The 12347-nt window shown below is 41.6% G+C and overlaps 1 protein-coding gene across 1 annotated transcript; it reads right to left on the minus strand.

The window, feature by feature from the left end:
* Window positions 1–6009: 6009 nt before the first annotated feature.
* Window positions 6010–7754, minus strand: LOC112342543. Its single transcript, XM_024664543.1, has 2 exons — window positions 6379–7754; window positions 6010–6193 (listed from the first exon to the last, which is right to left on the minus strand). The coding sequence occupies exons 1-2, from the start codon at window positions 7752–7754 to the stop codon at window positions 6010–6012; spliced, it is 1560 nt and encodes a 519-aa protein (XP_024520311.1).
* Window positions 7755–12347: the final 4593 nt, after the last annotated feature.

The following is a 12347-nucleotide window of genomic DNA, read 5'->3' on the forward strand; positions in this document are numbered from 1 at the left end:
AGAAGCTTCAAAACATGAACTCGATGTCCAGGGGGCTCACTAGTGCTGTGCTGATTTTGGGATTGAACAAGAGATCCAGAAAACTAGCTCGGAGCTTCAGTCTAGCAGCAGCATCCAAATTTGGATCATGTCATCACTCATATCAATCATCAGAAGCATCTAGTCAAGATCTACAATAACATGGGAAGGAATGGTTTTATAACTAAAGGCCATGGATCGATTGGGAGTGTAATATTTTATGTATCAAAGTTGGTGGTATTATGAAAGAGATTGTCAAGATAAACAATGGTGATACTTTATTGATTAATACTTTGGAGTTTGTGAAGTGCACACATAAGATAGCTAGTTTTATCATGGTGTAATTGTTTATTTTTAATTGTTTGATTTAGAGTACATTTATGGGCATAAGGCTCTTGTGCACTACATTCAGAAAGAGTTCTATAACATATTTTCAAATGAGTTTTTTGATGGTTTGCCCTTGGAATGTGGATTCAGCATGAGATTGCTAGAGCTACTCTTTATTGTCAGCAATTGATTCATACTAGTCCTATTGAAGGTGAGGAGATCAATAGATAAATTGTTAAATACCCTAAAAAAAGATGGTTGTAGATTGGGCTGCTCTAATGGTGATAGTTAAAGAAAAGTTATGTCAATTACAAGGGATTAAATAATTTTTAGTGATGTCATTTGGTTTGACAAATCCTTTTATCACTTCTCAAAGGTTCACAAATCAATTTTTAAAGCTTTACTTTGGTAAGCTTACTTTGATGATATCTTATTATTCAACTCTACAATGGAAAAATATGAGATGATATTATAAGTGATTAGATTTTTAAATTCATGTCTAAATTTTGGCAAATGGTCTTTAAAAAGTTGAGTAAGAGTAGTGATAAGCATCCATAATCAGATGGGTAAACAAAGTATATAAATCACTGTTAAAATATATGTTAAGGTCTTTTATGGGAAAATTGACTTGGCAAGGAGTATAGGAGAAATACTTGCCTTTGCTTCAATTTGCTCATAATAACACTTATCAATTGGCTATTAGTATGTTTCCATTCATGGCAATATAAGGATATGAGCTCAAGTCTTTTAGGGATTTGAGTTTGGCATTGCTTTATATTTGTGATTTCTTGAAGGATATGCAACATAAGCTTGAGTTGGCAAAGTTGAACATGAAACAAACTTAAGAACAAAATAAGAAATTGACTAATAAGCATAATTATCACTGAGTATCACAAATGTGACATTAAAAATCAAAAAATATTTGTCAACCAATCTTTATAGATCCTTTCTCTTTACTATCATAATAGTAGAAGGTTGATATTATTGATTCCCTTTATAGTCTCCACACAAGCTAATTGAGAAACTAATTTAGATCGGAAGAAGTTAAGCATATTTGACATGGTAATGAGAAATTTATATTGTTGGCTTGCATTTGCTAATGTTGGGAACCCTTATAATATTGAGTTTAGTCCCTCAATATTGTTATGTGATAGTTTACCGTATCCATTAGATACCATCGCTATCATACCCCATATGTTAGTTCCATTCCAGATCTATGTACTATTTATGGTAAGTGTCTAAATAAGCTCAAAAGTCTATGGAATGTAAAAAGTGTTTTGAATTGTAGTGTTGTTTTTATGTCCTAATTCATGATCTAGTGCCATTCTATACTTAGTAATTTTTCACACTTGTCCCAAAGACTAACTTTTGGAATTGGGGTGAAAGCCCAAAGCCTACATTTCTTAAGGTGGGGAGGGGGGTGGGGGAAGAAGAGGGGGTGGGAGGGTCAACTGTGGGGGGTTTCAAATATATATTATGGATAGTGGTTAGATTGCATAGCCAATTATTTGAGATGTTAATTTAGCTTTCACTGGGCTAAGTGTCACGAATGTGACTTTGGGTATCAAAAGTTACCTATCGACCAATCTTTACGAACACTCTTTTTTTATTGCCACGACTTGGGCATTTTGAGGGTACTTAGACCATACGAACATAAGGGAGGAATTCCCATATACTATTAACTAAGCATATTTAGCCCAGTAAGGAGTTCCTGTTTCGTTATGTTTTGCACTGGCTAGTGACAAGAACCCTCACATATTGAGACTAATCTCTCAATATCGCTGGATGATAACTTACCGTATCTACCAAACACCTTCACTATCATGCCTTTTGTGTTAGTTTCATTCTAGTCTCAAATGCTATTTATGGAAAGTGTCTAAATTAATGATTTTGGCATATCTACGGAATGTAAAGATTGTTCTAATCATCCCGTATCCAAATTTGGAATCTAAGAACATTCTATATTTAGTAATTTTGAGTTTGTCCCAGAGACTTAACTCCTAATACTAAGGGAGGTTTGGGGTGAAAGCCCAAAGCATGTGTTCCTCAAGGAGGGGGGTTCCAAATATATAGTAGGGATAGTGGGTAGGTCAGGCATAGCTGACCAACCTAAGGCATAGTCTAGCTCCTAGTTGAGTGCCTATCCTTATATTACATCTAACTTGGGTCTAAGCCCAAGTTCCACATTATGTTAGTTGGTGGAGTACTTATATCCTCACGTTAGGCCACTAGTATGCTAAAATAGCACCAGACTCTATTTAGCTCTATTTTGCATGCTAGTTTTAATATTGGGATGTTGGATGCTCTAAAACTGTTCCAAATTGCTCTACACTCTTGTTCCTTTGCTCCATAGGTTGTATGTTTGGGAGTTCTGTGCTTCAATGCCATTGCTCCTTGACTCCATGCTTGGGAGTTTGGCACTATTCCTTCATTTAGTGGCTCAAAGCCCTGAAACTTGGGTTTTGCATCACTGTCCTTTGGACACGTGACATATAGAGGGTTTTTATGTCACTCTTTGTTTTATGTTCAACTTAGGTTTAAGCCCAAGCTCGATGCTATGCTAGTCTTCTAGAAGTATTTTTAACTACTGTATAGTAGATATAAATATTTCATAAAGATGGATTTATAAAATAGTTTAACTTTCCTTATATTTTTTTAGCATCATTAAATTAATATTAAAACCTCCACTATAAAACTTTATAAATAACTTGTATTCTAAATATCTATTACTGCATGCTAGTTTGAGGATACTTCAAAGTTAGGTGTAGTGATATCAATAGAAATCAAAGTTTATTATGTGGAAGAAGAAGTACCTATGTTGCACTTAGAAAAATCTTTGACATGATTACTTGCTCATTGCTCGGCTTGGTTACATACTTTGATCTCAAGTTTATATACCATTTGGGACTCCTCTATGAAATCTGGAGTTAATTAACTGAATGATAAATAAAGCAATCAATGGGAGTGGATGTCAATCCTCATATAACTTTTCATTATTCCTCTAGTAAGATATACTATGAATAGAATTATAATGGACATAGACACTTACAAATGCTTGTCACTATTTCTTGGCTGCTAAGCTTTTTTCTAGCACTAGATTGACACCTCCGAAGTGTAACTGACTTGGCTAGGCAATTGAATAGATCCAAAGCAAATATAGTGTTCTTTATGCAAAGAAGTAAGAGAGTATATAGTACAATTGAATACAAAAAGTTTTGCAAATGTTTAAGCTTAATGTCAACATAATATTTATCATGACTTTTCTAATATCAAAATGATTAAACACTATAGTGCTCATTCCTCAAGTGGTTCTTTAGGAGTTCCATTCTTACTCTTGACTTTTTGAGTTGAAGTTTTTGATCCAAACTTGTTACACTCATTGGATTTTCACTTTAGCCATTACCATGTGGCACACTTTCGGCTCCATTGTGGAACTTAGGGATTTTTGTTTTACACCTATATGTCATTACAATTTTAAAGGCAATAATTTATAGCTCACAAGGGATTTTATATTGCACTTAAGATAGGTGGATCTTTGAGTGTATGAAATGCTTTATATTGCTTTTGTCTTTCTTTTTTGTTAGTTTTTACATGTTTGTCTTCACTCCTAAATAACACCTAGCTTAGCGACATCCATCTATGTATAACTATCAACATCTATTTCAAGATGTCCAATAATTCATTTGTGTCAAAATGTTTATCTCACCCCTATAATAGCTTTTACATTTATAGTCTTTGCCACCAACTTCTCCATTTAGACTATTAATAGATCACGTGCTTTCAGTTACTTATTTTCATATTTCTTTTTTTGCATCTTCATATGTAGTTTTATTGACATTCTGGTTTTATATTTAGTTTATTCTTGAGATAATGTAGCTTTTTTCAGTTGTGAAGATTAATATATAAAGATTGATAATTGCAGGAAATAACCTCTTTATGATATTATGCAAAACATAGATATACTTACATATTAAAATTTGAATATCTTTACAATTGCATATACGCAATTCAATACCAATTATTGGTAGTTGTTAATTTTAGTTTGAAAATCATTTGAAGTGGATTTGTAGGTTCAATTGTTGTTAAGTCTTTATGCCACAATGCTACTATTGCCTTTACAATTTGCATTCTTCTTATATGTAATGATGCATTTCAAGCATATTCTTTAATTCTTACTTCTAATAGTACTCATAAAGTATTTCCCTCAAGTGGATGGCTTATAAAGACTTCCAACATGCCACTATTGCTTCCACTACTCTCAGATAGATAAAAAATGTCCAATGTTTATGTTCTTCTGGTGGTAATACATGTCAAAGATAACTTTGTAATATATTATTATTCTACTAGACTAGAGATAAAATTTAATATTAATACAAAAGATATTAAGTAACATAAATAGCTTAATATCATTAATGAGTACATACCTATAAATGGGAATTAAAGTTTTATCTTGTAGTAAATCAAGAATATGACTAAAGAGTTTTATCACACTCAAAAATAGGTAGCCACTAATCTTCTAAAGCATTCATAGAGTTACCAACAAGCATTCTTCTGGAACTAAAGAGTTTTATTTACACTCAAAAATTGGTAGCCACTAATCAATGGAAATGAAACTTATGCCATTTACTCCGATACCATATGTATTACACTTTATTTCTGTTCCTTTAAACTAACTTGAAAAAGGGCAATTGGTTGATGAAAGAAGCCTTAATAATTATTTTATCCCCATTTATCCTTTAAGGTTTTAAGGATTTACAACGATAGTATATCTAAATCTCATTCCATGATTACATACACTATATTTATCCACCCTTAATGATGCTCTTCGACTAACACAATATTATGAGATATTGCCTTTTCCACTTCTCACTGCATGTCTTTCAGCTCTACTTTCTATAGGAAATGGTATTGTTCCGATAGAGGTTGATGTTGTTCTTGCTTGTGTTCAAGGACTGAGGTGAAGATGTGGTCGTGGTTATGATGTTCATTGCTAGGTATATGATGAAATTAGCTATATATATTAGCATTTTCCGAATTAGTATCCTTTATTTCTTGGGTGAAAGCTTTTGTGTCAACCACGTCCTATTGGCATTGCTATGATGGAAGGTCTAAACATTGAGATTATTTTGGGAAATGAGGAGTCATATAAGTAGTGAAGGGTCCTTATACAAATAAGTTAATGACCCCTCCATCCTTTTTTTAGAAGTATCATTAAAGGGTTCATTTAGCATTAGTTCATGTAATATTTACTTTCCAAGTTTATTTTCATAATAAGATGTCTCCAATTATTCTATTTGTGTTGGCTAATATAAACTTGAGTTTATCTTCTATTGCTGAACTTGTTGCTATATATTGTTGTCTATATTTTTTTTGTATAGTAGAGCTAATTTTTATTCTTTATAGCAATAGCTATACAATGTTACGAACATAGTTACGAACACGAACACGGAACACGAACACGAGCCTCAGATTTCAGGAACCCGAACACGGAAAACGATCACGGCCCACGATGGCTCACAAATATTCTACTGAATATTCTAAGAATATGTTATTTAAAAATTATATTCTATTTCTTATTATATTATTATAGGAATATGCTATATTTTATTATATTATTCTTAATATTTTTATTTGCACATAAACTACTTCACACTTTTAAACTACTCAAATATCCTGCATCTCATCGTCATCTTCAACCTCATGATCTTCGACCTCACGATCTTTGACATCATCTCCATCTTCCTCTTCCTGTCCTGACTCAAGCTCGTCTTCAGGATGAGGAACTGTCTCCAGGACTTTGTAGCTTACAAACTTGTCGTAATCACGATCATTTTTGTAGGTTAACAACCTGGTGTTGCAAGCCACAAAAACCAGATCCGCTGTCCTGTCCATGGTAAGTCTGTTCCTCTTTTTTGAAGAAACATGCTGGAAAGTACTGAACAATCTCTCCACCGAGGACGACGAGCATGCCTGACTTAGAACTCGAATGGTCAACTTCTGAAGAGCTGGAGTTCATAACCATAGTCCTCCCACCAACGTACAGCTCCCCTCTTAGTGCGATCAGCCTTAGCATCATATGAGTTGAAAATGCCTCCTATCCTCCGGTAAGTTAAAAGCTCATCACGTATCACATCCCTCTCACTGGATGTAAACATGGCCAGCAGATAAGCATTCCAGTCCTTCATGACCTCTCTGTTAGCATGCTTTTCATACTCCTGAAACTCGGGGTCCAACATGTACGCCACCGAGTGCATGAGCGAGTGATACTCATGCCACCTATTAGACATGATCTGATGAAGTTCCCTGTACCTGCCATAATCCGACTGTCCTTCCTCTAAACTTGCATCCAACCTGTTCATGCACTCATATATCTTTCCAATCGCAGGTATATCACAGTCCACAACACGAAGAAGCAGCATAACATCCTTGGACACCTCTAGCATGTCCTTAACCTGTTGCCAGAAACTGTCATCAAAAACCGTTGCATAACTGTCCCTTCCTGCTCTCGACTTCGACTCAGGCCTTGCTCTGTACGCAGGGCATACGAACATCTGTTGTAAAGCTTCTCGGAGCTCCACCAGCCTCTCCATCATAATGAAGTTGTAGCCGAACCTGGTATCACAATAACGCAGTAATCGCTTGTGAGTAAACACCGCCAACAGTGCCACTATATGAGAGTGGTTTCTAACGAAGATCACCAAAGACTTTCCACGCTCCAGAAGTGTTGCCATCCATGGAAGTACACCGAAGTCTTTCAAGGCATTGTTCAAGCAATGGGCAAAACATGCTGCCCATTGAATTTTTGGGTACCTCTGTTGCAAAAGTGCTGCTGCTGCTCTGTTTGCATTTTCCCCATCGGTTACAACCATGACAACGTTCTCTGCACCTACAATGTTAATGCCTTCTTCCCAGCAGCGCAGAGTATTTTCAGCTGTTTTTCCTGTTAAGGAAATGTCGATAGCCTTCAAAAAAGCTCCTCGTCCTTGACTATATGCCACAAGCCCCATGATATGCCGATTCCTCCTATCTGCCCACCCATCTGCGCATATGGTTGCACCCCTCTGCTCCCACTGCTTCCTCAAGGACGCCATCTCAATGTCAATGAATCGTTTCTCTTTCACCAAAAGCTTATCCCGGAGATCATCATATTTTGGTGGTGCATAAGGCACACCATGCCTGGCAACTTCCTGTATCATGTTGAGGAAGTAAGGTGACCAAGCCTTGACAAATGGAATGTGTTCATTCCAGAAAAATCTTTCGATAGCCACATCAACTCGGTTCTTCCGCTCAGGATCCATCGAATCAACAATATGGACTTGACTCTGTTTGCTAAAAAACAGGGAACTGCAGCCACTTCCACTTGACTGGGATGATACCACCGGTGGAAATCCTTGGACATTGCCATCCATTCTCATAGAAGCACCACCAGACTCCGTCTCGGTTCACCTCGGACTCCACTTCGGGTCCATCTCGGACTCCATATCGGACTCCATCTCAAACCACACTTCGGGTCCATCTCGGACTCCATATCGGACTCCATCTCGGACTCCGTCTCGGTCCTACTCGGACTCCATCTAGGGTCCGCCTCGGACTCCATCTCAGACACTTCCATGTGTCATGTATTGGTCCTTTTTGGGTCCCTTTCTGAAGCCTTGCTTATTGCTCGCTTCGTGCTCGCTCCTTGAGCACTTTGTTGGGAGTTCCACTCCCGCTCTCGACCTTCCAAGTTAGAGCTTTTAGTCTAAACGTGTTACACTCGTTTGGGCTTACGTGTTACACTCGTTCTGGTCTCACATTCATGAGCACCAACCTCAACTATATGAGGGTAATCTTGTGACTCCTTTATTGCTTTGGAGTCTTTATCTTTCCCGTGATCCCAACTATAGTTGTTTATCACAACTATGTTAGCCCATTTGTTGCGTCAAACACTCATTCGGATCACATCCTCAGCTCTCTGAGGAAACCTTATACTGTTCCCAAGATCCCAAAGTCGTTCCATTATTGGCCCTTTTCTATCCACCACATTGTGCTGAAGTTCACGTATGAACTTGAGTGGAGAGCCATGTCCTCTCGACATGCTACTCCTTAAGGATAAGCCCACTCCTAGGACCTTTCGATGCCAACATCAATGGTGATATACTTGAGCACCAATAAAAGTCGGACTAAGGAACAACTCCGATACCAAGTTGTATGCGACTAATTTTTCCATTCTACTTTAGTCACTTAACCACACCTTCGACCACTTGGAGGAGTCTCACTCACAACCTCCTTAAGTCCAATTCAGGACTTGGGACTTGCTAGCCCCGAGAATGGCATCCATGCCACTCATCCCTTGCACTTAGTCCAGGTGCTCCACGTGTCCGGTCCCAAGATCGACACCCCAAGGTACCACCGACCTACTAGCCCGTTACGCTAAGGCCATGCCCCTTTACCTTGGTCATACCGGTGGTCTAACACCACCTGCATCACAATCCCGTCTCTCAAGGACTGGACCATCCGTGGGCCATGAGTGATCATTCTAGATCCACTCCTTAGCATCCTTAGGATGCCCACAGACGTGGGGAATAACCTTCCCCAATATCTCTTTTCTGGTCCCCACCAAGTCCCTTTCTGCCCATGGCCGTGTTCACCAACACTACCACTGGATCGAGGCCCACAGGCCCGACCACTAAGTCCCACGGTCCTCTGGGACTTCCTCACCACATGACTGTGTCCTTGGTCACTACCCCAGAGGACTGCTCCTCTTCCTTTCCACAGTCTGGGCCTTTGGGACAACATTTCGGAACACTGTGGCCTTACGCGAGCCACCTGGGTACTCTCCCCACCTTCCGCCTTTGGGTGCTCTAGCCATGGGCTTAGAGCGAAGTTCCGTTGAGCCACGCCTGGTATCCAAGTAGGTAGTGCCACCCACACTTGGACTAGGAGCATCGGCCAGTCGATCTCCCAGGGGAACTAGAGCCGGCTCTTGAACACTTCACCAAGCTACCCCGCTTGTCGGTCCGTATTCACTCTAGTCTTGGACTTCCCAGTGGTCAGTTCATCACCCAACACTGGGTCTGACCTTCCTGGGCCAAACTGGCCTTTCCTGGCCAAACTGGCTCCACTGCAGTCCTCCCCCTTACTATACTTTTGGAGCTCACCAAACCCCCCAGGGTCTGGGAGACGAACGCTTTGGGCTTTCACCCTCTCAGACTCGAACTCGGACTCGGACTCAGACTCGGATTCGGACTCGGATTCGGACTCGGACTTGGACTCGGACTCGGACTCGGGCTCGGGCTCGGTCTCAGCCTTGGCCTCGGTCTTGGTCTCGGTCCTGGTCCCGGTCTCGGTCTCGGTCCCGGTCTTGACCTCGGACTCCATCTCGGGTCCTTCTCGGACTCCATCTCGGACTCCGTCTCGGTCCATCTCGGACTCCGTCTCGGTTCACCTCGGACTCCACTTCGGGTCCATCTCGGACTCCATATCGGACTCCATCTCGAACTCCACTTCGGGTCCATCTCGGACTCCATATCGGACTCCATCTCGGACTCTGTCTCGGTCCATCTCGGACTCCATCTAGGGTCCGCCTCGGACTCCATCTCGGACACTTCCACGTGTCATGTGTTGGTCCTTTTTGGGTCCCTTTTTGGAGCCTTGCTTATTGCTCGCTTCGTGCTCGCTCCTTGAGCACTTTGTTGGGAGTTCCACTCCCGCTCTCAACCTTCCAAGTCACAGCTTTTAGTCCAAACGTGTTACACTCGTTTGGGCTTTCGCTTCGGCCACTACCACGTGGCACCCTTTCTGGCTCCACTTTGGAGCCTAGCGATTTTGTGTCTCACAAGTCAGTCTGTAGCGCATGTGATCATGGGATGAGATTTGGATATACTGTCATCGTGGATCCTTGGAACCTTGGGAGATAAATGGGGATAAAATAGCCACTAAGGGCTCTCTCATCAAGCAATTGCCCCTTTTCCAGTTGGCTTAATGGGAGAGAGATAAGGTGCACTACAGTTGGTATCGGAGCAAATGGCACAGGTTCGAATCCTATTGATTAGTGGCTACTTAAAAGTATAATATACCCTTGAACAAGGTATATTCCTACCCCTAAATTTGAAATCATACATATTGGGCATCCATGCGTACGTCCTTCCTCTTCTGTGGAGTATCCACGGACGAAGGTATCCACCGTGGGACTGCGGTACGGGTGGATGACTAGTTGCCTCACATGGAATAGCTGGTCTACACAATGGAAGGATTGGTAGATTGAGTGCGGAAATGGAGGTGCTGGTTCCCCTTGGCTCAGTAGGGGTTGTTAGTCAATAGTCAATGAGGACATTGACATCTCTGAAGGGGGGGTGAGTGTAGCGCATGTGATCATGGGATGAGATTTGGATATACTGTCACCGTGGATCCTTGGAACCTTGGGAGATAAATGGGGATAAAATAGCCACTAAGGGCTCTCTCATCAAGCAATTGCCCCTTTTCCAGTTGGCTTAAGGGGAGAGAGATAAGGTGCGCTACACAGTCCTTCTACAAAGAGCCACCGTGGGTCCTCCTCCCACAGTTTGGCTGTATTGTGTTTGGGGTGTATCACTAGGAGGCTCTACTGGAACATGAGTTGCCATGGCTGTCTCCCCGGTTGTAGGCCCATGAGAAAAATCTTGTACCTTAATGCCTTTACCATATTGCTGGGGTTGATGATCCCCAGCCCCCCTAGGATGCGTAGCCTCACTGTAGACTCCCACACCATCTTGGCCATGGTCCGCTTTGTAGCCAATGCTCCACGCCATACATAGGTTTTCACCATCTGTCTCACCTTCTACAATGTAGTCTCCAACATTGGTATTAAATTTTCCATTCTACTTTAGTCATTTAACCACACCTTCAATCATTTGGAGGAGTCTCACTCACAACCTTCGTAAGTCCTATTCTGGACTTAGAGACTTGCTAACCCCAAAAATGGCATCCAGACCACTCAACCATTGCACTTGGTCCTAGTGCTCCACGTGTCCAATCCCAAGATTGACACCCCAAGGTACCACAGGCATACTAGCCTGTTACGCTAATGCCATGCCCATTCACCTTGGTACCACTTGTGGTCCAGCACCACCTGCATCGCAGTCCCGTCTCTCCAAAATTGGGCCATCCGTCCAAGAGTGACCATCCAAGATCCACTTCTTAGCATCCTTAAAATTCCCGCCGACAGGGGGAACTGCCTTCCCCAATATCGCTTTTACAGTCCCCACCAAATCCCTTTTCTGTCCATGGCCGAGTTTGCCTACTCTGCCACTGGGACAAGGCCCACTGGCCCAACCACTAAGTCACATTGTCCTTTGGGACTTTCTCACCACATGACCATATCCTTGGTCGCCACACTAGAGGACTGCTCCTCTTCCATTCTACAGTCTAGGACTTTGGGACAACATTTCAGAACACCGTGCAAGCCTCATGGGTACTCTCTCTGCTTTCCGCCTTTGGGTGCTCTAGCCATGGTGCTAGAGCAAGGTTCTGTTGAGCCACGCCAAGTATCCAAGTATCGGACTCGGACTCAGACTCGGACTTGGGCTCGGGCTCGGTCTCGGCCTCGGCCTCGGTCTCGGTCTCGGTTTTGGTCCCGGTCTTGGTCTCGGTCTCGACTTCAGACTCCATCTTGGGTCCTTCTCAGACTCCATCTTGGGTCCATCACGAACTCCATCTCAGACTCCATCTCGGGTCCATCTCGAACTCCATCTTGAACTCCATCTCAGACTCCATCTCGGGTCCTTCTTGGACTCCATCTCGGTCCATCTCGGACTCCATCTCGAACTCTATCTCGGGTCAATCTCAGACTCCATCTCGGACTCCATCTTGGGTCCATCTTAGACTCCATCTCGAACTCCTCCATGTGTCATGTGTTGGTCCTCTTGTGTCCCTTTTCTAGAGACTCACTTATTGCTCGCTTTGTGCTTGTTCCTTGAGCATTTCATTGGGAGTTCCATTCCTGCTCTCGACCTTTCAAGTCAGAGCTTTTAGTCCAAATGTGT

The sequence above is a fragment of the Selaginella moellendorffii genome, unplaced genomic scaffold (genome assembly GCF_000143415.4).
Source record: "Selaginella moellendorffii unplaced genomic scaffold, v1.0 SELMOscaffold_111, whole genome shotgun sequence".
Classification (NCBI taxonomy): Eukaryota; Viridiplantae; Streptophyta; class Lycopodiopsida; order Selaginellales; family Selaginellaceae; genus Selaginella; species Selaginella moellendorffii.

Excerpts from the sequence above, each read along its gene's own strand:
- LOC112342543 (XM_024664543.1), bottom strand. The coding sequence starts at position 7,754 with ATGGATGGCAATGTCCAAGGATTTCCACCGGTGGTATCATCCCAGTCA. Across the intron at positions 6,194-6,378 it reads AAGAGGGGAGCTGTACGTTG|GTTGTTAACCTACAAAAATG; the intron begins GTGGGAGGACTA and ends TTGCAACACCAG.